The 27,800-nt window shown below is 38.1% G+C and overlaps 1 protein-coding gene across 1 annotated transcript in view; it reads left to right on the top strand.

Annotated features, from left to right (window-relative positions):
* Nucleotides 1-27,800, top strand: part of ERp44 (Endoplasmic reticulum protein 44) — a 229,172-nt gene that overhangs the window by 98,551 nt on the left and 102,821 nt on the right. Inside the window, exons 8-9 of the mRNA XM_090387925.1 lie at nucleotides 8,682-8,798; nucleotides 24,434-24,545. Of these exons, the coding sequence (XP_090244051.1) occupies nucleotides 8,682-8,798; nucleotides 24,434-24,545 (229 nt within the window). The remainder of the gene's footprint in view (nucleotides 1-8,681; nucleotides 8,799-24,433; nucleotides 24,546-27,800) is intronic.

Below are 27,800 nucleotides of genomic sequence, written 5' to 3' on the forward strand. Positions count from 1 at the left end.
TGCATAATGTCTTTGTCAGGTCTTCGTATGCCATTCCTGGGACATGTTGTCCCGTCCGTGTGAGTGGTCAAGTTCAGATAATGACTCCAGTTTAAGCCAGTGGTCAGATCCAGGTTAAGTTAATGATTAGTTTTTCAGATTGTAGCTGTTAGGTTTTTGTTTGGTTGACACATCTAAGGATCTTTATTATGGATGACGAGTGGTTAGTTTGTGGGAAAATTCCAGCTAAGGTTGTGGGTATGTTCTTCTAGTAAAAAGATCCTGCGCAAACTGCGTTAAGGCTTTATAATTGTCCTCGCTCTCCAGGAGATATTGTTCTTGGTTTATTGGCGAGAAACGTATTCTAGTTATTAAGAGGCAGCAGAGGTCTTCGTATAGTTGGCAGTGGTGCATGAGGTGCTCCCACGTCTCTGGCTGTCCACAGTGGCAGAGAGGGGTGTCACTCAATTTGAAACTGGAGAGTTTTGCTCTTATTGAGCCGTGTCCCGTGAGCAGGTAAGATGTCAGCAGTCCCAGTGAAAACCAGTTTGGGCTTTTGGGAAACACTAGTTGATTATCCGGTATGAATCTTCGGGTGACTTCCCCTTTTGTCGAAGTCGTCCAGCGGGTTTGCCAGGCCTGCTGTAGGTGGGTGAGAAGGCGTTTTTTCTCGAGTTTACGATCGTTTGCCGGATCAGTTGTGTAGTCTAGGCAGGTGATTGCTTTGCTTTTGAATAGTTGATAAAGCAACCCACAGCGGACGATCTCCAGGTCCAGGGGGAGAGTGCCCAAGAGGACCTGGAGGGCGTGGGTGCTTACAGTACAGCAGGCTCTCGAGATTGTCAGTAGGACTGAACGTTGAATGGTCTCTAGCTTCCTTTTGTTTACTGTTGTAGTAGTAGTAGTAGTAGTAGTGGCACATGATGCAAGAAAGCAAGTGTAGGAGCTTATGCAGCATCAGCCAAAAAAAAAAAAAAAAATCACACCATTCCCTCCAAATGCCTGTCCAGTTCCTCCTTAAATTTATTTAACCTATCAACTTCTACAACGACAGATGGAAGTTTGTTCCAGCAATTAACCACCCGCTGGCTAAAGGCAAATTTCCGCACATCTATTCTACATCTGTCCTTTCTTAATTTGAACTTATGTCCCCGTAGGTTGGTAATCTGAACAAGTGGAAGGATCCCATCAGAATTCAGCGTGCTCAACCCATTCAAGGCCTTATAGACCTCAATCAGATCACCGCGCAGGTGCCTAGTCTCCAGCCACTGCAATTTGCAGAACTTAAGCCTCTCTTGGTAAGAGAATCCCTTCATTCCCCTCACCAATCGTGTTGCTCTTCTCTGTACACGCTCAAGCAAATCTACATCCTTCCTAAAATGAGGCCTCCAGACCTGTACGCAGTACTCAAGGCGTGGCCTGACCATTGCCTTATACAGAGGGATAATCACCTCCTTTTCCCTGCTAGCAAAATTCCTATATATCATTGACAAAACCCCATGACCCGCCCTAGCAGCCTGTCTGCACTGCTCAGAAAACTTCATATCTGACTGCACAATTACTCCCAGGTCTTTTTCATTTTCTACCACCTTAAGTGTAGTACCACACAGTTGGTACGTTTCTCTGGGGTTATTTCTACCCATATGCAGTACTTTGCATTTGTCAAGGTTGAACTTCAGTTGCCACTTCTTAGCCCATCTGCCCAAATTATCTAGATCCTGTTGCAGTAGCACACTGCCATTACTGTCATTAACAACCCTGCCAACCTTTGTGTCATCTGCAAACTTCGACATTAAGCCTGATATACCTTCATCAATATCATTGATAAATATACAAAACAACAGTGGACCTAACACCGAACCCTGTGGGACCCCACTAATAACATTAGTCCAAGAAGAGCAGCACCCATTGATTACCACCCTCTGTCTTCTCCCACTTAACCATCCTTTTATCCATTGTAGCAACTTACCCTTAATACCATTCTGCTCCAATTTGTACAGTAGTCTTCCATGCGCAACAGTGTCAAAAGCTTTCCTGAAATCCAAGTATATGATATCAAAATTATTTTTTGCATCCAGTTCCTTTGTGACCACATCATAATAACCAATCAAATTTGTCAGACAAGACTTTCCCTTAACAAACCCATGCTGTGTTTGAGTTATCGCTGCAGTCTTGTCTAGATGATCCTGCAATGCATCTTTAACCAGCGACTCCATTATTTTACCCGGAACAGAAGTTAAACTAACTGGTCTGTAATTACTCGTGTCACCCTTCGATCCACCTTTGTGAATTGGGGACACATTTGCACATCTCCAGTCCGTGGGGACCTCCCCTGAGTCCAAGGATGCTCTCATAATTATGGCTAAGGGTTTGCTTAGTTGCTTTGCCGCCTCCTTTAAAATAACTGGATAGATCCCATCCACCCCAGGTGCCTTTCTTATGTTTAACTTCAACAATTTCTCCTCCACTTTGCTCTCAGTTATTACAAAATCATTAAGCACACTGTTACAATTTGATAACCTTCTTCCATTTTCAAATTGTAATAATTCCTCACGTGTGAATGTAGATGCAAAATACTCATTCAGTTTGTTTGCTATCTGAGCAGGATCATCAACAGTCGAACCATCGATGTCAAGTGGTCCAATCATATTCATCCCCTTCCTTTTAGAGTTTATATAAGTAAAGAAATCCTTGCTGTTTTTCTTAGCATCTTTTGCCAAAGATTTCTCGTAATCCGCCTTCGCCTGCCGAACCTCCTTTGTGACCTGATTACAGACTAGCTTATATCTGCCACAGGCTTCTGCGTCACCTGATAATTTATATGCATCCCATGCATTTTTCTTCTCTGTCACGAGTCTTATTAGTTCATTTGATAACCATTTAGGCCTAAACCTTGAACGATATTTCTTAATCGGTATATAAAGTCTAGTAGCTTCCACGATTAATTCTTTGAATGCTTCCCACTTAGAATTTACTGTTTGTAACATCGTCAGTTGATCCCACTGTACAGAATTTAAAAACTGTCTGAGACCACTGTACTCCCCTTTACGGAAGCAAAAACCCTTTCCTTTACCCCTGACGGTAGTTACCTCTTTGAGTAAATCCCACTTCAGCACACTGTGATCACTGCCACCTAGTGGTTCCTTTATCTGCAAATTCTTAATACACGAATGATCACTGCTGATAACCAGATCAAGAGTGTTACTTTCTCTGGTTGCCTCTCGAACATGCTGCTGCAGAAAACAATCATCCAATAACTCCACAAAAGTCTGACTAGTGTGTGAGTGACCAACCCACAAGTTCCAGTCAATATCTGGGAAGTTAAAATCCCCCATTATAAGACATTCTGATTTACTGGCCCACTCTATTTCTCTGTACAATTGTTCATTGTACTCATTCAAGTCATTAGGCCTATAACACACTCCTACTCTTATTTTTCCTTTCGCAGTGCTTATCTCACACCAAACTGACTCAACAGAGCACTGTTCATCTATATTAACTGGGTGCACTTCCTTTGATTTTATGTTTTTCTTAATTAACAGCATAACACCCCCTCCCTTTCTGTCCTGTCTATCCTTTCTGTACACATTGTACTCCCCAAATTCCAGTTCTGCATTCCTTATATCTTTGTGACACCACGTCTCTGCTATCCCAACAATATCCGCCTTTGATGTCTTGACCAACACTTCAAATTCATCAAATTTATTTACTATACTTCTAGCATTGGTATACATGCAAGCATACATGCTCCTATGCCTATTCCCTGTTACCCTAACACATCCCATATACCCAACTATTCCATGATGACTGCCATCCGTCCCTGAAACCCCCAACACCCCTCGCTCCAGGTCGCTTCTTATTCTAATAGAAGTTGTGCAAGAATCACCTTCACCTCTGCCTGCGGTTACTGTTAAACTATTAGTCTTTGTATCCCCCCAAACTAGCAGTTTTCCGACCCACCTAACACTGCCTCGATAGCATCAGCAAATATTCTTGCACCCTTTCTATTTAAGTGTATCCCATCCCTGTAGAAGCAATCTCTCCTGTTAACAAGTACAGTCCAGGCTGAAAAAAATTCTACCCCTTGAGCCTTGCACAATCTTTCCAGGGCCGAATTGATCGACAAGGCTCTCATCATGTACTCCCTCCTATCGTGTCTGGGCAGAATTGCAGACACTTTCAAATTCAACCCTATTTCACGCCTTGTCACCGCCTTGTGGAACCAGACTCCTGATGCGTATGTTATTGCTGGTAAGAAGACTGCCTTATAGAAGAGGGCTAGGGTCCTCTTCTTAAGCCCCCAGTTGCGACGAGTGACTCTAGCTATTAGTGCGGAGTATTTTTTGATTTTGCTTCGGAGGTAAATAAGATGGGGTGTAAATGACAGATTTTTATCCAGCAGAATACCAAGATATTTAAGTTCGGTGGAAAGCTTAATTGGTGTTTCCTGAATCTTTATCTGGGGAGGCCTTCTGATATTGAGAGAACCTTTAAGTAGGATGGAGCAGGTTTTTGTTGGGGATATCTTTAAGTGGTTTTGGGTGGCCCAGTCTTGTAGGATATTTATAGCATGATTTGCAGAGATCTCTAGTTGAGTTCTTGAGTCTGCCGTCAGGATCAGGTCATCCGCATAGGCCTGTGACCTCACATTATCAAGGTCGAGGTTTAGAAAGCTGTCGAGCACCATGTTCCAGAGAAGTGGGCCAAGTACTGAGCCTTGTGGGCATCCTCTATAGACTGGTCGTGTGACTGAACAGTACGGAGCACTGACGGTTACTGTTCTGTTTGCAAGATAGGTTTTTATACAATTGTACAAATTAGCTGGTAGTTTTGCTTTCCGGAGTCTGCTGGATGCTTGGCCACCAGAGGGAGTCAAACGCCCCGGCAAAATCCACTGAAATGACAAGGAAGTATTTATGGCTGGTAGTGGTAGCTGCTTTGACGATATTCTCTAAGGCGTTCACCGTGGAGCATCCCCTTCTGAAGCCGTATTGGTTGTCAGGGTGAAGGCCAGCCTTGGAGTAATGAATTTCTATTCTATTGCTTAGAAGATGTTCTAGGAGTTTGCTTAGTATGGATAGAAGAGCGATGGGCCGGTATGACTGCGGAAGGTCTTGTGGTTTTGTCGGATTCTTCAGAATAAGCCTTAATTTTGCAGATCTCCATACTGCTGGGAAATGGCCTGCTTCAAGGCAATGGTTGAAGAGGTTTAGGATCTCATTTGGGATGGTTTCAACAGCCTTCTTTACGATCTCGGGCTCCAGCATATCTTCTCCTGGAGATTACTTGTTTTTTATTTTTGCTGCAGCGGTGTCCAGTTCTTCCTTAGTGAATCTATCTTCCACTTGGGCTGTGGTGTATGTGCTGTTTTCCTCACATACTAGTATTTGCTCTGGGGTACTTGGTGGCATGTGTTGATGGAACATGGTGTCAAGGATGTTATTTATAGATTCGGACCATGTCTTTGTATACGTGCCTTGAGGCGTCTTGGTGGCTGGGATGACTTCTCCCCTGGGGAGTTTGTTTGTGATTACTCTGTAGACCACTCCCCATGGAGCAGAATTTCCAACTGTGGAGACTAGGTGCTCCTAGGAGCGCTTTTTCCTTTGTTTAATCAGGGCTGTGTATTCATTTCTTGCCGTTCGGTACTGCTGCTTGAGATACTCTACTTCCGCTTCCGGCCATGTCCGTCTTGCGCGTTGAAAATTTTTCCGTCGGGTGTAAACCTCCCGTTGCAGTTGTTGGAGCTCTGGGCACCACCAAGGTACGGCTCCAAGAGAAGGTTTCTTCCTTTTAATAGAGTTAATTGAGCTTTCAGTGACTAGGCTTACAATTGCCTTTTGGTGCTGGTGTGCGTTCAGTCCAACTGTGCTGAGAGAGCGGGTGGCCGTGATCAGTGAATCCTTAAATTGCTGCCAGTTTGCCTTGTCAATTGCAAATCTATGTAGAGTTTGCCTTATAATTGGTTGTCGGCTTACTGATCGGTGCAGTTGGAAAGTTATTACACGGTGGTCCAGCTTTCTCTAACTGTCCAGGATGAAAGGTGTCGTGCAACGGATCTTGTGGCCAGGGTGATATCAATTGTGGCTTCCCACATTGTACTAGAGAAGGTCGGTAGGTTATTTGGTTGGTTGAGAATTGAAAAGAACTTTCAGAGATATTCTTCCAGTCTTTGTCCGTTGTTTGTGCCTCGTCTATCTTGAGTGTCACTGAATCACGCTGGCGACCTGCAGTTTACGTCGGCGGCAACGATGATTTTTGCATTTGGGAATTCCAGAGAGATGCTTTGTAAGTATCTAATAATCAGGAGAATATCCTCCCCCAGCCGAGAGTAGAGAGAAACTGTGTAAAATTCCCCCAAAGGGGTGATGATATGGGCACAGGCTGCCCAGGGAAGGCAGTAATGTGGTATTTTGGTAACAGGGAGATCAGAGTTTTTGACCAGAATAGCCGCCCGTGGGGTCTCCCCGTTCACTTGAATTATCTTATAAGTCAACGGATACCCTCTGACTGCCTTACTATGCGAATATGGCTCTTGAAGAAAGAGGATATCGAGGTTCTCCTCATCTGCCTTTTTCCTTAACTGCGCTGCAACTGCTTTAGCTCGCTGGGCATTAATTTGTGCAAATTTTACAGTGGTAGTATTAAATGGTTTAAGGTAAGTCCCCATAATCGAGCCTTAGTTGGCATGTACTCTTAGCTTTTGTGTAGACAGGGCATTTATTGTCCCGGATGGAATGATCTGCCTGTATTTTCATTTTGATTTGCAGTTTGCGCAAGTGGGTGGGTCTTCTTTTTTAGTGCACGAGTTAAAGTCATGGCCTCTCTCAGCACAGTGTCCACGTGGGTTGAGCTTGGGTACACGTGTGTGTCGTGTGTCCAAAACGACAACACTTGTAGCATTTGGGGACAGCCACATGCTCCTTGAAGCGGTGACTGCCCCAGTTTATGAACACTCTATTTTGTTGACTTATTGTTCTCCAGGCTGCGGGGGAAAGCTCCACTACCCAGTTGGTAGAATTTCCCACTCTGGCATTTTTTTGGAATTTCGGGAAAACGAGGTCATTTGGTTCAACATTGGGGTGGTCCTGCTGGAGGTTTCTTCTGTATAGTTCATCTTGGAGTGTTGCTGGGCCCCTTTCTTTTTGGTGGTGCAGCCTGTAGGCCAAGTGTTTGTATTTTGGGGTTACTAATGATTTTGTTAGCTTCTTCTTTCGTCTCAGTTTCAATTATGACACCAATATTACGTGTCTTATGCACAGATTTAATTTTTGCCATTTTCAGGTCTTCTGCTAAATTTGCGACCACTATATTTTTTACTTCCTCACGTGTGATGATCTTCTGTGGAAGTAGGTCTAACAGTTACCAGATGTGGTTTTTGTAGAAGAGTTTTCCTTTTGGTTGAGTTTCCTGATTCAGTTGTTTGTTCAGCATTTCTGGGAATCCTCAGCGCATCTGCATAGGTAGGGGTGCGCTGTTGCATTTGATTATCCCTACCGTCAAGATATGCCTCGAGTTTGGCCACTGCTTTCTCGCGTTTGAGGTGCGTTGTAAGTAAAATGGTTTCCAACTTTGTCCATAGGGAAACTATGTCTGCACGCAGAGCTGTACTGACTCTGCTGTTGGTTGTCTTCATTAAAGTTTCTAGTGCAGTTCTCAGGTAGAGAACCTGCTCTAAAATGGTTTTGCTGGGAAGATCGGTCAAAATTCCTTGCTGGGAAGATCGGTCTTGTAGTTCCTTTCGTTCACTTTGCGATCTGGTTTCCATTTCTGACTTCTAGGTATGTGGGAGAGGTGGTCTTCCGGATTTTACGAGTACCATTCTACACTAAGATGTAGAATGGTAATCCCTTTAGCTCTCTTAATTCGAGCAGCAGCAGCATTAATTGCCTAAAAGCCAGAAGTGCTTGCGAGTTAAGTCTCTCCTAATCTGTTCACTATATAAAATTTTCTTCGCTCAACCAAGACTATTTTAAATGTAATTTCCAAAGAGAATTTGAAAAAATTGCTATAAAGGGGATTGTTAACTAGAGGTCTGACTGAGTGATTTAAAATTCTAAAAATGGTTATAAAGTTTTATATAGAAAATATCTTAATAGACAGTGAAAAATGCAAATTTGATTAAACAACTTTAAGCTTATTTTGAATAGTGCGTAAACACGTTTAAAAAAAATTTACTGAATAATATATTTCAAATTTCAAAATGTATTGCATCCAAATGTCACACGTCACTGTTAATAAAGGTGCCGGTATGCCCTACCATCCCAAAAAAAGCACTATATATATATATATATATATATATATATATATATGGGGAGAGATTTTTATATATATATATAAACAACACACAGTTCTTTATATATATATATATATATATATATAAAGATAAAAACAATTCTAATTAGTATATCACTGTTGTACTGTCTGACTTGATATTGTAATTGGTGCCCTTTGCTGCCTACTGAACATTGAGAATATGTTATTATATGTTCATAATTGCCATGTTTTAAAAAAATAATAATAATAATAATTTACATTCTTGGATTGCTTGCATTGAATGAACTGTGTGTTGTTGGAAATTAAACTCAGTTTATGAGACTTAAAGGAGTAGGATGTGCATTTTTATGAAGTTTTAAACTATTCAAATTGTTTCAGTAAATTAAATCTTTATCATCAAAAATATATATAACTTTTTATTCTAGTTGGGCCAGAGCGATGAGATTTACACTGGTGTATTGCTCAGTTATGATGAGATGAGTGCTTGGATAACCGAACGTTGCATTCCTCTAGTCAGAGAAATTACTTTTGAAAATGCAGAGGTAATTGACTATGTTGCATAATTGTGTGTATTATTAGATTAAGATTTCCTATTTCAAATTGATTAATACAATATTGTATAAGTTTTAGAGTAGAATTATTACTCTTGTCTGTTATCAGACAGTATCACCTAATTGATCTTTTACATTAATCGGTAACTGCTTGTCTCATTTACTAAATGTCATATTGCATAGACAGCTGGAAGTACTAGAATATCAACTTCACATACTTTAAATACAGTCAGTCCTCGTATAACACGTGTTTACACTACACGAATTCGATCATACACAATTTATAAAAAGGGTAACAATATTGTATATAACACGAACCGAATTTGCTTATGCACGATTCGCCTTTGTGTTTACAAGAAATGGCAGTTGAATGCAGAATCACCCCAACTGAACGCAACATGATAGCAATGAAGAGAAGATTCTGAAAATGTATTTGTTTTTTATATCAGTGAAGGGGAAACGCGTTTCACCATAATAACGTAAAAACTCGCAAAATTCCAGCTATCGGTATTATTGCAAATGCAATTAGATCGAGTTTACTACCCGTTTATAACAGATTCCACTATCAGAAACGCAACTGAAAATTGTTTTTATTGTTTTATGGTAGTAACCCCCAGAAATGTGCTTTAGTAAAATGTGAGCTAGTGAGGTGTAAGTGTGTCTCTGCCTTTACGGTGTTGTTTATTCAGTTGCTACATGTGCGCAGCTTTGTTTATGTATATCAAGTGTGCCTCCTCATTTTGTAATTGTGCTTTATTCCCTAAAAATGAGTAAAATACTTAAAAGATGTGAAAAGGAAGCGTCCTGGTGAAGGCACTACAGATTCAGAGAGAAAAAGAAAAACAATATCGATAAACAGAGGCAAACTGGGTCAAAAATTCTTACCCGAGAAAATTTGTAGCAGCCTCATACTAGTGTTTATGGCCAAAATCACACTGGCCTCCATCCTCTTCTGGCCTCTGGCCCACCGGGGTCCCCGGTAAGGCTTATGGCCAGTCCACCTCTGTTGATAGAGAAAAAATATGAATTTTGAAACACTGAGCGAAATGAAGACCATGTGATATTGCACGTGCTAATGGCCTAAATGAGGCAACGCTGAGAATTAGAAAGAATGCAGAGAAAATAAAAACAACTTTCATAGCAGAAACAACTCAAAGTGTAATTAAAATCCATTAGATCAATACACAAAGAATTGGAAGAGATAGAACAGCTGTCATCTGTTTGGATAGAAAATCAAACAGAACAACAAGTTTGCTTACGATAGAAGCAAAAACAGTAGCAATATTTTATTACATAATAGTCGTAGTAAAATACATAAGTATTTTATTACGATGATTTATTGTGTTTGGTAATATTTTGGTTACAAATGTGTGTTCAATCTTGGATGGTCGGCACCTAACCCTATTTTTTCCATAGGGCCTGTTATTTGTATTGCACGAGGATTTCTAGGAACACAACTATTATGCTGTACGAGGACTGACTATATATGTTAAATTTGAATATAAATATAATGTACCCTTCAGTGGTAGGTAGATAGATAACTTTACTAACCACAGTTGATTAACTATTAATCAACTGCAAGTGGTCAGTATTGTGTGTATGTGCTTTAATACAAAATACCATCAGACCTGTGTATCTGAAAATCAGTCAGTGAGCCAGCCTTAATTTCTTCATATTGATGGCTCTTCTGACTAGTTCAATGGTAGAGAGATAACTTCAGTGCTAATAAAATGAATTTTTAAAAAATTCTTATTATAAAATGAATTTTATATAGCAATAATTTTTTTTATATGCACTATCCTACCCAAAACGATTGACACTTTTAGTTATGAACAAAAATGTATATTTATTTAAAAATATTAATAGGATTTTGGCTCATCTTTAACCATAATTACTGCTTAAATTTGTACCAGAAGACTTTCTACCAATTTGTTAGTGGAACACAATACTGGTGGTATTGTGCTCTACTAACAAAGTAGAATATGTTGCCCTAATTTTGCATTCCACTTCATCCCAAAGATTTTTCAGTGAGTTGAGGTTCTGTATTGATTGCTGCACCATTCCAAATTATTTTCTTCAAACCCACATGCTTTCACAATCCTTGCTTTGTTACATTGAACTTTTGTCATCTTTGAAAGTGTGAGGATCACTTCCATAAAATTGCCCACAATGTAGGATGCAGCATATATGTACTGTGACCAGTGAACTTAGTCTATGCCTTGAGAAATATCCTCAAACCATGACTTCCACCCAACTTCACATTTGGGACAGCTCAGTCAGATAGTAAGCATTCTTAAGACATTCTTCATGCCCAAACTAATCCATTAGACTGGATTAGCAACTCATATATTTATATATAGAAACTTATTGTGCCACAGGACTGATTTCCATTGAACATGGCATTCGGTTGCATTCATTTGTTTTTATTATCAGAGGTTTGTGTGTTTCAGCTCTCCTGTGAAAATTAACAGCATGGCACTCTATGTATCATGGAAACAGGTTTGCTGTGGCCATTTGCAACTCCTTACTCAGATTCTCAAATCCGAGATTGTGTCCAGTGGTAAGATATAACCAGCTGTGTAATGCATTCAAAGTAAATCCTGAGATTACTATTTATTATTATTAGCTGTATAGTGCAAGGAAGCCTAAAGCTTATGCTGCACCAGCCAAAAAAAATTTCCGAGTTAGCAAAAAGTTACCAAAAATACTTTTAATTGTATTGGAGCATGAAATAACTTCTGCAACTAAAACATTTTCTAAAACTTGTGCTAATTTGACTTCACCTTCGCTGTTATATGTAGGATATTTATTTTGTTATAGAATGTTTGCTGATGCAATCGAGGCAGTGTTAGGTGGGTCTGAAAACTGCTAGATTGGGGGGATACAAGGACTAATAGATTAACAGTAGCCACTGGCAGAGGTGAAAGTGATTCTTGCACTGCTTCTATTGGAATGAGCCGCAGCCTGGAAAAAAAAAGGTGCAGGATATTTCAGAGACTGCTGGGAATCATTGGGGTTCAAATAAACACATAGGTTGTGTTAGGGTAGCTAAGAAAAAGAACAGGTGCATGTATACTTGCGTGTACACCAATGCTAGGAGTTTAGTAAATAAATTTGATGAATTTTAGGTATTGCTCAAAACATCCAAGGCAGATATTGTGGGGATTTCAGAGACGTGGTGTCACACAGATATAAGGAATGCAGAGCTGGAATTTGGGGAGTACAATGTCTACAGAAAGGATAGTCAGGATCGGAAGGGAGGAGGGGTTATGCTATTAGTTAAGAAATACATAAAATCCAAGGAAGTGAAGCCAGTCGACATTGCTGGACAGTGCAGTGTCGAGTCAGTTTAGTGTGACATAAGCATTGGGAGATCAAAATTGAGAGTAAGAGTGTGCTATAGGCCTAATGACTCTGATGAGTATAATAAGAAACTGTACAGGGAAATAGAGTGGGCCAGTAAATCAGAGAGTCTTATAATGGGGGATTTTGATTTCCCAGATATTGACTGGAATTTGGGGGCTGGTCACTCACACACTAGCAAGGCTTTTGTGGATTTATTGGATGATTGTTTTCTACATCAGCATGTTCGGGAGGCAACTAGAGGGAGTAATACTCTTGATTTGATTATCAGTAGTGATTCTTCATGCATTAAGAATCTGCAGGTAAATGAACCACTAGGTGGCAGTGATCACAGTGTGCTGAAGTGGGATTTACCAACAGCAAATTCAAAATGGGAAGCATTCAAAGAACTTATCTGGAAGCTACTAGGCTTTACATACCAACTAAGAAATATTGTTCAAGGTTTAGGCCTAAGTGGATGTCAGATGAACTTAATGAGACATATGGCAGAGAAGAAAAATGCATGGGATACATACAAATTAACACGTGACACAGAAGCCTATGATAGATACAAGTTGATCTCTAACCAAGTTACAAAGGAGGTTAGGCAGGCGAAGGCAGATTACGAGAAATCTCTGGCAAGGGATGCAAAGAAAAACAGCAAAGAGTTCTTTACTTATGTAAACTCTAGAAGGAAGGGGATGAATCAGATTGGTCCACTTGATATCGATGGGTCAACTGTTGATGATCCTGCTCAGGTAGCTAACAAACTGAATGAATATTTTGCATCGACATTCACACATGAGGAGTTATTCAGTGAGGGGAATGCCAGAGGTGTATTCAACTGTGGCAGTAAGCTAGAGAATCTTGTAATAACTGAGAGTAAGAGAAATTATTGAAGATAAATACAAGAAAGGCACCTGGGGTGGATGGGATCTATCCAGTTATATTAAAGGAGGCAGCAAAGGAAGTAAGCAAACCCTTAGCCATAATTATGAGAGCTTCTTTGGACTCAGGGGAAGTACCCGTGGACTGGAGATGTGCAAATGTGACCCCAATGCACAAAGGAGAATCAAAGGGCGACACAAGTAATTATAGACCTGTTAGTTTAACTTCTGTTCTCGGAAAATTAATGGAGGCACTGGTTAAAGAAGCACTGCAGGATCATCTAGACAAGACTTCAGTTATAGCTCAGACACAGCATGGTTTTGTTAAGGGGAAGTCCTGCCCGACCAATTTGATTGGATACTATGATGCAGTCACAAAAGAACTGGATGCAGGGAATAACTTTGATATTATATACTTGGATCTTAGAAAGGCTTTTGATACTGTTGCACATGGAAGACTGCTGCACAAATTGGAGCAGTGTGGCATTGGAGGCAAATTGCTGCTATGGATAAAGGGGGTGGTTGAGGGGGAGAAGACAGAGTGGTAGTCAATGGACACTGCTCATCGTGGACTAATGTTATTAGTGGAGTCCCTCAGGGTTCAGTATTTGGTCCATTATTGTTTTCTGTATTTATAAATGATATTGATGATGGTATATCAAGCTTAATGTCCAAGTTTGCAGACGATATGAAGGTTGGCAGGGTTGTCAAGGACACTACTGACACTATGCTACTGCAACAGGATCTGGAAAGGTTGAGCAGATGGGCTGAGAGGTGGCAAATGAAGTTTAACATTGACAAATGTAAAGTATTACATATGGGAAACAGCAACCCCAGAGCAATGTATCAACTCTGCGGTACTACACTGACAGTGGTGGAGAATGAAAAGGACCTGGGGGTAATTGTGCAGGCAGATATGAAGTTCTCTGAGCAGTGCAGATGAGCTGCAAGAGTAGCTCATGGTGTCTTGTCAATGATATACAGGAATTTTTCTAGCAGGGATAAGGAGGTGATTATTCCCTTGTATAAGGCAATGGTTAGGCCACATCTTGAGTACTGTATACAGGTCTGGAGGCCTCATTTCAAGAAGGATGTAGAGCTGCTGGAACGGGTACAGAGAAGGGCAACAAGATTAGTAAATGGAACAAAGGGTTGCTCTTACGAAGAAAGGCTTAAGTTTTGCAAATTACAGAGTCTGGAGACTAGGCACCGGCGAGGTGATCTGATAGAGGTGTATAAGGCTTTGAATGGTTTGAGCATGCTCAATGCCGATGGGATTCTTCCTCTTGCTCAGAATAATCACCTGAGAGGGCATAAATTCAAATAGAGAAAAGACAGATGTAGGATAGACATGAGGAAATCTGCCTTTAGCCAGCGGGCAGTTGGTTGGTGGAATAGACTTCCATCCCTTGTCGTGGAAGTTGATAGCCTAAATAAGTTTAAGCGTCAGCTGGACAGATATTTTGTACGAACAGAGGGGTGAAGTGGAAGTGGTTATTTTTTTATTTATTTTATTTTATTTTTTTTTTTGCTGATGCTGCATAAGCTTGCTTTCTTGCATCAAGTGCCTCTAATAATGCTAATGCTAACCCCTGGGATTAAAATACTTGACGAGGATTACTGCCAATGAGCTCTGTAAGCAAAAAAATTGCAATAAAAGTTACTTAAACAAAACAGATGATATTCAGTGCAATATTGCATTTAAAAAAAAATCAGTAGAAAACAGATTACAAGTGAGTGTCAAGTAAACATAACTGACATGTTCAAACTCATTTTTTTTTTTAAATTAATCATTCATCAAAATTGTTTTTTTTTTCTCCCCCCCCCCCCACTGCTTCTTAAAGTCCAGTTTTTCATTAAAATCCATTTTATCTGGTATACAACAATTCTTAGAATGCCAGTTTTTCCAATACCAAAAATACTTTTAATTGTATTGGAGCATGAAATAACTTCTGCAACTGAAACATTTTCTAAAACTTGTGTTAATTTGACTTCACCTTCGCTGTTATATGCAGGATATTTATTTTGTTATAGAATTTGAGCAGCAATTTTGGCATCTTTGAATACAGGCACCTCCGTAGCCAGGTGGGAAGGAGCAGCAGTACGTAGCACACGCTTCTTGATTAGACTGGGGTTCAAGCCCATCACCACCAAATACGGAGGATGTGGAAAGGTCAGGGAATGACCACCGCATATCCCGGAGCAATATGGCATTATTTGCTAATGCTCCTAAAAAAAACCAAATAACAAATAACAAGCATCTTTGAATATTGGACAAGCTGTCTGCCAGTGATGTGACAGACAGCTTCATCTCACAGCTCTTCCATACATGCATCATGAACAGTTATTTATTCATTTCCAATCACAGCAAAAGCAGCCATCCAAAAACTTGTTTGCACTATACATATTTGGACACAATCCTGCACAAAATCAATGGCCATCTTCGTATTCTTATTTATTATGAGCCTTTGTCCAGATTATATGAGGTTGATACTGTCCCTTCCAGCATTCATACATGGATCCCAGCCCCTTCTCCCACTGTTTAAAGCATCTATGGACCTCCTGTTTCAGCTTGAATCCCACCCTTTTAATTGGATATTAATTTTGGAGAACAGGAAGGATTCACAAGGGATGAGATCAGGAGGGTGTGGGACCATTGCCATTAATTTTCTTGGCTAAAAACTGCTGAACTGATAAAACTGTGTGAACTGGTGCATTGTTGTTATGCAGAAACCAATTCTGAGTATGCCATTTGTTTGGATATTTCCGTCTGACATCCTCCTCAAACATCTCAGGACACCAATGTAGAAACGGTGATTTACAGTTTGGTCTGGCAGAAGGAACTCTTAATGAACAATTCCTAATTGATAAAGAAAACAAGCAGCATGTTCTTGACTTTTGATCTGATCTGCCTTGCCTGATCTGATCGTCTCCTTGTGGAGGTGGAGATGATATATTTTTTTTTCACTGTGAGGACTGCTGCTTTGTGTCTTGGTCATAACTATAAACCCAGCTTTCATCCCCTTTTATGACTTTGGAAAGGAAGTTTCTGTCCTTTCTGGCATATGCTTGTAGGTCCCTGCACAGAGAAAGCTGTTTCTATTTGTCACTCAGCACATGGGGCACAAATGTTGCAGCAGTCTGCCTCGTTTAAATTTTCAGTTAAAATGCTTTGGCATGTAATGTACAATATGCCAAGAGTGTCGCAGGTATCATTAGTCATATATTGTCTGCCCTCATGGATGATTTGATGTAGTTTTTCAACATGTTCATCATTCTGACTTGACCATTGACCAGAGTGCTCAAAATCTGAACTGAAGTTTGGTTACCTTATTAATGCAAACACCATTGAAACGTTTGTGTTTTACTTATGACATCATCACCAAACACTTGTTTAAGCATTTCTTAAGTCTCCGAAGGTGTTTTCCCAAGTTTATGATGAAAGTTTGCTGTTCCTTAACATCACTGCCTTATTTGGCTTCAAAAATCGTAAAACACACTCAACAGGAATATACTTAAGTGCACAACATCCTATTGGTGCAAAACTCTCCACACTAACTCACAATGAATTCGTGCAGAAGTATCTAATAGTGCACTTGTATGCTACATGTGGTTAGTGCTCTGTGTGGCCAAATCTGGAAATTTTTCGCTTACACCTTGTGCATCTTTAGTAACAGCATTTAAAATTTGCAATTTTTCCTTTATGTTGTGGCTAAATCTTTAAAGTAGTGTTCGGTGGGAAAAAAAAGCTAATTTCACTACTATTAGTATACAATTCTTTTAATATTACTTGATACATACCACCACCTCACGTGTCTTGTTGCCTTTTAGCTGCAACAGTTTCTCTTCCAGCTTCCTTTCAGTTATCATAACATCATTTAACCTCCACTTGGTATCGAGGGGGGGGGGTGGAGTACCAGAAATACTTCTAGTACTTCCCACTAATTTTTTTTTTTCTAAAAATATCTATTGTGTGAATGTAGGATGCAAAATATTTTATCAATAACCTGGATCATCTTTAATTATGCCATTCATATCAAGTAGATGAACATTTTCATCCCTTTTCTTCTAATGTTAACATAAGCGAAGAAATATTAGCTACTTTTATTTGCACTCTTAGCAAAGCTTCTCATAATCTTCGTTGGTATACTTACCTGTCCAAGTAACTTGATTGCAACCTTATTTATACTTGCTCTAAGATTCCATGTACCCAAGAATTTGTAATCTTCCATGCATTATTTTGTTTCAGTTATCATAACATCATTTAACCTCCACTTAGTATCAAGGGGGGGCTGGAGTACCAGAAATACTTCTAGTACTTCCCACTCATTTTTTTTTCTAAAAATATCTATTGTGTGAATGTAGATGCAAAATATTTTATCAACAACCTGGATCATCTTTAATTATGCCATTCATATCAAGTAGATGAATATTTTCATCCCTTTTCTTCTAATGTTAACATAAGCAAAGAAATATTAGCTACTTTTATTTGCACTCTTAGCAAAGCTTCTCATAATCTGCCTTAGTATACTTACTTGTCCAAGTAACTTGATTGCAGCCTTATTTATACTTGCTCTTAGATTCCATGTACCCAAGAATTTGTAATCTTCCATGCATTATTTTGTTTCCTGTCACTAAACTCATCACCTCATCTAACATCCATTTTAGTTAAACCTTGAAGAATATCTCATAGTTGGTATTAAAAGATTAGTACTATGATTACTTCCCTGAACACTTTCCATTTAGTGTTGCATTTTTGAACTTCATCAGCTTGTATTGCTGAAAATACTTTAAAAATTGTCTGAAATGATTGTAGTTACTTTACTAAAACAAAATCCCTACTTATTATCCTTGATAGTATTTATTCATTTGAATAAATTTCAAATGAATATATTGTGATCACTGCTACTGAATGGTCCCTTTACTTGAAGATTCTTAATACATGAAAAATCACTGCTGATAATCAGATGAATATTGCCTTCTGTCATTTCTTCTCTGACATGTTAGTGCAAGGCAGTCATCAAACAAATCCAGAAATGTTCTGAATGAGCTACCAACCACCAAGTTCCACTTGATATCTGGAAACTTGAATCCCTCATAGCATGACATTCTGATTTGCTGTTCCACTCTGTAGTTCGTTATACTCATCACAGCTATTTGGCTTATAACATACTTCTGCTTTTTTTTTTGTTTTCAAAATACTTAAATCACGCTAGACTGACTCCATATTGCACTGGCACCCAATGTCTACTAGTTTTTGAAACTAGTAGACATAGGCTGCTTTCAAAACTTCTTCCCACTGTTAAGAGGGCAAAATTTTAAATTTATATTTGTGCACATATTGTGGTGTTTTTTTTTTTTAAATAAAGAAATAAAAAGACTAATAATAATAATTAAAGCAAAAATCAATAATAATTATAATTGAGAACATAAAAAAACACGTTTTGTACAACAGTGCAAATGAAATTTGCCAATTTCAGATTACACATGTAAGCAATGTTTTTTTTGAAAGTTATGGATCATTATTAATGAGTAACTTTGAGTAAGAATGGCAGTTATTTTATGTACAATTGAAATATTGGAGTGGAACATGTGAGGTGCCATGCTCCTGCAGCACACAAAAAAAATTATAAAGACAGCTGCACAGAACCTGTCAAGTTCTTTGCATTTTTAATTTCAAGTAAACAATTTTCACTTCCAGAAAATCTCAAATAAAAATTTGACTATATATAGGAAGGTAGGAAAACATTCAGATTTTTAATCATTAATTAGTGATTAATGGTCAGCAAATATTTTCAAAAAGCACCCATCAGGTCCTGTGTAACTAGCAGAGGGCTGATGTACAGGGTTGTTAAAATTAAAGTATCCATATGTAGAGAGCTGTGGGGCGAGTTCTAAGGCTCGTGCTGAAGAGAAATTTGTCACTGTATGGTGCGTAACTACCTTAGTTACGATTATGCAAATCTACCAGAGAATTCTGGCATTAGAAGTGCATAAGGCCCACATGGACCTATGACTGTTTGTGCTGTCCGCAAAACGATTGTAAAATTTGAAGCGACAGGACATCTTGGTGTTCAACCAGGTAGAGGTCAAAAACGAGCGGACTCCTCTCATGTTCAGGATGTGGCTATAGCTGTCGTGGATTTATCGAGTCAATCTCCATGTGGTAGCGCAAATATGCCAGCTGTTTCTTGTGAAGTGGACTTGCCGTATTCCACCGTAAGGCTAGTAATGCTTAAGGTGTTGTGGTACTATCCTTACAAGATGCACATGCTACAGCAGCTAAAGCATGGTGATGCAGATATTCATTGCACATACGCACTTCGATTTCTGCTGCAAATGACAGTGGATATCACTTGGCCGTGGAACCCCCTTTGGAGTGATGAAGCCCACTTCTGCTTAAATGGACAAGTGAATACGCACAACTGATGCATTTGTGCAACAAAAAACCTTTGAGTTATCCAAGAGGTCCCGTTACATTCTCCAAAAGTGACAGTATGGTGTGGATTTATGGCTACATTCATGATTGAGCCATAATTTTTTGAACAGGTATCACCGACTGCACCTCTCACCTGTTCCGTCATTGGACAGTGATATTATGAAATGTTGGCAAATTTCGCAATACCAGAGCTGCAACAATGTGGGTGCCTTCAGGATACCATATTCATGCAAGATGGTGTGCCACCCCACATCCACTGTTGTGTCCAAAAATTGCTAAGGCAACGTTTTACAGACGAACAGGTCATCAGCTGTTGTTTCCAGACATCTTAGCACCTGATCACTGGACCTCACCCCATGCGACTTCTGATTGTGGGGTTTTTTGAAGAACCAGGTGTATCATGAGGGATGTCAAACTCTGCAGATCTGAAGGACAGCAGACGTCATGTGCTGGCTATTCCAGTTGACATGTTACGTTTTGTTGTATAAAATGCTGTTCTTCGAATGGAAACTGTTGTTGACCAAAATGGAGGTCATATTGAACATGTGTAGTGCTGTTCAAGTGATTTGTATTGCCACAGTGCCATTTAGTGACAAATTTTGTAACTATTTTTTTTTTTCAATAAATGGTGAGTGCATTCTTTATTGTACCTGTTATGCCTTAGAACTCACTCCAGAGTCCTTTACATAGGGATACTTTAATTTTAACAAACCTGTATATTAACATTCAGCATTTTCATTGCTCATTTCTTAGCTTGTTTCTATTTGTAATCCTTTGAAGATAGCATGTAAGTATTGAAACTTGTGGTTCAAAATTATTAGACTTTGGAAAAACCTAAGTTTAATTTTGAATATTAAATATTATGTAATTTAAAATAAACTAGTTATTTTATATTCATTTTTATTTTTATAATACGTTAATTATAAATTCAGAACCAGTTAACCTGGTTCACTGTTAACTGGTTAACAGTGCAACCAGTCACTATACTATTCAGTGATCTATATATATATATATACAGGTAGCCCTCGATTTACGTTGGGGTTAGGTTCCTGGGGGAACAGGCAAAAATGGAACCCTTTATATAACGGAGTCAATCGGAAATCACAGGGTTAGGTTCCGGGCACCAAAAATTTTACCTACCACTTTGCATCAATTATTTTATTTTATTAGCATTCTTCATAGTTGTAGTAATAGTCGATGGAGGCATATTCATAGCCCTACACACATTAGGGCGGCTTTCACCAGATTCCATCCTCCGAATATTGCACTAGGATTCAATTAACTATTTTTTACCAAACATGGCATGTCTTTATTCTATTAAATTAAAAACTTTATAACACAATTGGAAAAAACTGCACACAGCTATCACTATTATTATTTAATTTATTAGTTTATTAATTTTAATTTATTAATAGCACAATTAATAAAAAAAATGTTAGCATAATAAATTTCCAACATGTGTAAATAGCGTAAACAACAACCAACTGAATGCTTTGCTGCAGGACATTTACTACCCGCATCCATGGGTGGTTACTTTGAGGGCGAGAATCTGTCTCTGATATGAATGCACTAATTGCTGATTGGCTCAGATTGTCCTAAATCACGTGAACAGTGCACGATACATAGCACAGTATTATGCCGATAAATTTTGTCTAACAATTTTTAACTTACAATTTATAAAAAAAAATTGCAGAAAAAAAAAATGCAAAAATAAATAAATAAAAATTGCGTTCTGGTTAGTGATCGGCGCAAATCGGACCATCGTGAAATGAGGGCTACCTGTATATATATAACTGATATTAAATATTAAATCAAAACTAATGCCAGTAGCATTGCAAAACTGTTTTGCGAAAATAATAAATTAAACATAATGATTAATCAACAGGGAGGGAGAAGAAAATGTGACTAAAAATTGTAGCAGAAAATATCTGAATAATTTAGAAAATCCAATTCAAAATAATAAATCAATTTTAAAATTTAGAGCCAATTACATAAGAATGTAACAGCACCCCTTTACATTTATTTTCTTAATTTTTGTATTATATTTTTACTATTTTTCTTAACTACTTCATTATGCTAATTTATGTAAATCAAATGGTAGTAGTGGGTTTGATGTGCTAATGCTGCACCCGTACCGCCATCTATAGTATTTTATTTATTTATTTGTGTATATAAGGTGGTTAAGCTTACATTGTGTCAGTGGTGTGGCTCTGCTCTGGACTGCTAGTCTGTCTGTCTTATATTTTTATTTTTCGCTGAATAAGGACTACTATTCAAATCCTCTGCATTGGCGGACCGATCCTTCAATCGGTTTGCCTTTACGGTGATTTGTCTAGCAATTGAAATGCAGTGATTCCCTGACCATTATTTACCTTGTGGTCCTCTGTTGATATGGGAGCATAATGGTCAGTCTATTTTTGTTATTTTATTGTAGTTAGTTTAGTCTCTATTTGTGAAATTTCACGTAATTTGGAACTGGCACCTTATGAGGGGGAGCGCTGTTAAATTCATATGTAATTGGCTCTAAATTTTAAAATTGATTTATTATTTTGAATTGGAGATCTTCTGCTACAATTTTTAGTCGCACCTTTTCTTCTCCCTCCCTGTTGATTAATCATTGTTTAATTTATTATTTTCGCTCAACAGTTTTGCCATGCTAATGCAATAGTTTTGATTTAATATTTAATATCAGTGATACATTGGGCATCATGTGGAGGAATGGGCAGGAATCATTAGAGGCAGCATTTTGCTGCCTCTAATGATAGCTTTACATTTATATTCTTAATTTTTGTATTATATTTTTACTATTTTTCTTAACTACTTCATTATGAATATATATATATATATATATATATATATATATATATATATTGTGTTTTTAAATAATTATTATAAATGTCTAAATGATTATTTTCAATTTATCACTTGCAACGTTAATGCTATTGCCGTGTGGCAATTAGACATTATACGTGCTTGATATATTATAGTTTGATTGTTTAAACTACTTCAATTTTCTGGTATTTATTTTCTATAAAGGTATTAAGGTGTATACTGAACAGGAGATTCAGTTAGAATGTGTAGTCTAACCTATTGTAGTAATGTGTAATTTAACCTAACAGACCCCCAAGAATAGGTTAGACTACACATTCTAACTGAATCTCCTGTTCCATATACACCTTAATACCTTTATAGAAAATAAATACCAGAAAATTGAAGTAGTTTAAACAATCAAACTATATATATATATATATATATATATACAGGCATACCTCGAATAACGAATAGGATGCGTTCCACGAAATTACTTCGTTAAGCGAAACTTCGTTTTCAGAGGTAAAAATACTATGGCCAGAATAGGGATACGTTCCTACGTAATGAAAAGCTTTTTTTTTCGAACAAAGAAAAGTTTTATTAAATAAACAGTCAACTTACATACAAAGTGAAATCACATTTTAAAATAAGAGTCTAAAGTTGATTGTTTATGCTCTTTTTCTCTTTCATTTAACAATTACCTATGCGGAGTTATTGCATTTAACACTGATCGCTTAACAATAATACTTCTTCCTAAATCAGGATCATTTTCACTAAAAAAATTTAAAACGTTTTCAATGTCATTTAAGCACCTTTTTAAATCTTTGGTTTTTTAACACTTTTTCGGCTGGAACTTCTTTAACTTCGTCTTCATTGCTAACAAGGTTTTCTAAATCTTCCACTGAAAAACCATCATCTTCTGCATTCAATAAATTTCTAACATCCTCTTCATCGACATTTTTGAAACCTATTGATTGAGCCATCTGGATAACTTCATTTCTAATTTCTTGGATGTTATTTTCTTCTTCTAGTACAACTTCTGGCCATATTTTGCGCCAAACTCCATTTAAGCATTTCTTAGTGACTTCTTTCCAAGAACTATCAATGTTTTCAATTGCGTTTTTAATGTAGTTTTTCCAAAAAGTTTTAACTGTCATTTCCTCTTTATCCTCTAGTTCAGTTAAACTACTTAATGTTCGACGCAGATAATAAGCTTTAAATGATGCTATTACTCCCTGATCCAATGGTTGAATCAGGGAAGTTGTGTTTGCTTGAAGAAACACAACTTTGACAGGAATGCATGTGTCCAACGTGTTAAGATCAGTAGGATGTCCCAGAGCATTGTCTAACAACAAAAGAGCTTTTTCTTCAAAGTTGTTTTTTTGACAATACCGTTTTACTTCAGGACAAAAGTGGTTAACAAACCAATCAGTAAATAACTCCTTGGTAACCCACACTTTTCTATTTGCTTTCCATATTACAGGTAAATTCATTTTTATGTTACCTTTTAACGCCCTCGGATTTTCTGAATGGTAAACTAATAACAATTTTAATTTATAATCACCAGAGGCATTTGATCCAAAGAGTAACGTTAAACGGTCTTTGGCTGCTTTGAACCCAGCAGCTGATTTTTCTTCAATAGAAATGAAGCTTTTTGTTGGTAGCCATTTCCAGAACAAACTGCTTTTGTCAACATTGAACACCAAATTTGGAAAATTTTCATTCAATTATTTCCTTTAGTTTTTCTGGAAACTTATTTGCAGCTTCTCCTGTTAATTTTACACTATGAATCCTGCCCCTTTTTTTAAATTTCTCGAAGCAATCATGAGAAGCCCCAAAGGTTTCCGTAATTTCTTCAGTTTGTTTAGATTTCAGGTGATTAAACTGGAATATATTTTTTTTATGTTAAATGGGGCTTGAAATTGCCGACTTCGTTATATCGAAGCTTCGTTATCAGAGGTAACGTTAACCGAGGTATGCCTGTATATATATAATAGAAGTAATAGGTACAGGAGTGGTAATAAGAGAAATATATTATGGAATATAGACCTGGGTTACTACTATGTAGAGTAGAAGGCATATATATATATATATATATATTATTTTATTGTTTTATGTTATTTATTTATTTTTTTTTTTTATTTTAGGAACTAACAGAGGAAGGTTTGCCATTCTTGATACTTTTTCATCATCCAGATGATAAAGAAAGTATTGAATTATTTAGCAAAGAGGTTGAGAAACAGCTCCTTGATGATAGAAGTAAGTTTTATTTAATGTATTGTTGGTTACCTGGAGATAATTTTGCCCCTCCCCTCCAGTTTTTAAACTCTCACTCAAAAGTGATTCTCTTCATTCATGAATAAAGAGCATTGCTTTTCAAAGTAATTTTTTCTGCAATTTCTCCATTAAGTATTCAAGAAATATCTATTCAATCATATGAAAATGATTATGTATGTAGTTTTGTTGGCAGGTTCAAAATTAAAACTTCACAATGGACTATTTAGCTTTGACTTAATTTGACCCCCACCCCTACCGCCACTTCCCACTGTCCTTAAACATTGTAAGTTTTTTTACATCTTTTGAAATGTGATCTTTATAACAACCCGTGATATACAGAAGGCGATTAATATTTGCTTTATAATGAACTATCACACTACCAAAATTAATTTTTTTTCTCCCATTTTTATGTTGATGATTTGTTTTTTTAACTATATATATTTAATGTCATTGCATTATTTCACCATTCATTTACCGTTGGTAATGAGGATGTTTTCATTTACATATTTTCCTGGATTAAAACTGTTTGTGATATTATTTTTGTACGGGATGGAGTTGAAAAGTTTTTAGCTCAATACAGACTACAAAGGTTTTCATGAAAGACAGTATCACCAATCTGTGCTGTGATTCTTCGTGTGTGTTCTCAGAAATGAGCTTGTAACTGTATTCTTCTCCTTTACAGAGGGCATTGATGTGTAGAAGGTGAATGAAGGTTGCGACTGTTGAGAGAATCGATCAAGCACTGTACAGACATTGAGTACCTTTCTTTAAAGAGAATGTTACTGAAATAAATTCATGAAGACATGCAGCAAACGTTAGGGGAATCTTGTCCTTCATATGCTACGGTCAAAAACTAGATTTCAGAAATTTAAGCATAGGCAAGGTATTGTTGAAGTGCATCTTCAACCAGGTCAGCATGGTAACAGGCTTTCCACTACAGGTTGCATCCTCAAAAAATCCTTCAAATGTGTGTACCATTCATGACCTGATTGTGGAAGACTGCAGAATAACTTTGAAAGCATATTGAGACAACATTTAACATCTTCCATGGGTGATTCATGGTATTGTGGTGATTGTTTTAGGAATGAAGATTTCTTTGAGGTGGATCCCTAAAGCAGTGAATGTGGATCAGAAGGGGGAAAGAGTGAAGTGGTGTCATGAGATTCTGCAGCATTTCGAAGCTAATGAAGCCACGATTGAAACAGTGGAAGCATCCCTCTTTCCCCCCCCCTCCTAAAAGTTGAGGTGCAGAAGCCAGCTGGGAAAGTCACAGCATCAGTCTTCTGGGATGCAGAAGCAGTGATCGCAATTGACTGCCTGGAATGAGGTGCCACTGTTAATGCTGAGTATTATTCTAATCTACTGAGACGTTTCCATGAGGAATTGAAGCTCAAGAGGCACAGGAAATTGGCCAAAGTGGTCATCCTGCATCAAGCCAATGCACCGACACACGCAGCATGTGTGACTCAAGCAACACCGAATGACTGTGGGCTCAAGTTAATAAAACACTGCCCTATTCACCAGATCTGGCTCCATTTGGACTACTATATCTATATTCTATTTTCAAATCTCAAAAAAGGATAGAAATTTGACTATGACAACACTGTGATGGATGCAGTTGGCAGCTCGTTTGAGTCAACATCTTTATTTTATTTGAGTGGGTTACAAAAGCTAGTGGATCTCGATCTGAATGAGCATTTTGCATCTACATTCACACGTGGAGTTATTAAGGATGGAAATGCCAGAAGCTTATCAAACTGTAACAGGGTGCTTAATGATTTTCTAATAACTGAGCACAAAGTGGAAGAGAAATTGTTGAAATTAAACATAAGAAAGGTGCCTGGGGTAGAGGAGATCTATACAATTATATTAAAGGAGGTGGCAAAGGAAGTAAGCAAACCCTTAGCCATAATTATGAGAGCATCCTTGGACTCTGGGAAGTCCCCACAGACTGGAAATGTGCAAATGTATCCCCAATTCACAAAGGGAGGGGGGGGATCTAAAGGTGACACGAGTAATTACAGGTCTGTTGGTTTTAACTTCTATTCCAAGGAAAATAATGGAGTCACTGGTTAAAGATGTATTGCAGGATCATCCAGACAAGACTGCAGTAATAATTCAGACACAGCATGGGTTTGTTAAGGGAAAGTCATGTCTGACAAATTTGATTCAATATTATGATGCAGTTACAAACGAACTGGAAGCAAAAAAATAATTTTGATATCATAAACTTGGATTTCAGGAAAGCTTTTGACAATGTTACACATGGAAGACTACTGTACAAATTGGAGCAGTGTGGTATTAAGGGTAAGTTGCTACAATGGGTAAAAGGGTGGTTGAGTGGAAGAAGACAGAGAGTGCTAATCAATGGATGCTGCTCTTCGTGGAGTAATATTGTTAGTGGAGTCCCCCAGGGTTCTGTGTTGGGCCCCACTGGTGTTTTGTTTATTTATCAGTGATATTGATGAAGGTATATCAGGTTTAATGTCGAAGTTTGCAGATGATACAAAGGTTGGCAGGGTTGTTAATGACAGTAATTGCAGTGTGCTACTGCAACAGGATCTAGAAAATTTGGGCAAATGGGCTGAGAAGTGACAACCAAAATTTAACATTGACAAATGCAAAGTACTGCATATGGGTAGAAGTAACCCCAGAGAAATGTACTAACTGTGTAGTACTATGCTTAGGGTGGTAGAAAATGAAAAGGACATGGGAGTAGGTGCCTCCTTAGCCAGGTGGGCAGGAGCAGCAGTGCGTAGCACATGCTTCTTGATTAGACCGGGGTTCGAGCCCATGCCCACCAAATACGGAGGATGCAGAAAGGTCAGAGAATGACCACCGCATATCCCCGGAGCAATATGGCCTTAGTTGCTAATGCTCCTAAAAACCAGACAACAACAACGACCTGGGAGTAATTGTGCAGTCTGATATGAAATTTTCTGAGCTGTGCAGACAGGCTGCCAGAGCAGGTTATGGGGTATTGTCAATGTTATTCAAGAATCTTGCTAGTAGGGAAAAGGTGATTATCCCTTTGTTATAAGGCAATGGGCAGGCCACACCTTGAGTACTGCATACAGGTCTGGAGGCCTCACTTTAGGAAGGATGTAGAGTTGCTTGATTGAGTTGAGTACAGAGAAGAGCAACGGAATTTGTGAGGGGAATGAAAGGGTGGCCTTACAAGAAATCAAAGGAAGAAACTTAAGCCTACTAAGAAAGGCTTAAGTTCTGTAAATTACA

Source organism: Mastigoproctus giganteus, chromosome 13 (assembly GCF_048544385.1).
Source record: "Mastigoproctus giganteus isolate SK-2022 chromosome 13, ASM4854438v1, whole genome shotgun sequence".
Taxonomy (NCBI): domain Eukaryota; kingdom Metazoa; phylum Arthropoda; class Arachnida; order Uropygi; family Thelyphonidae; genus Mastigoproctus; species Mastigoproctus giganteus.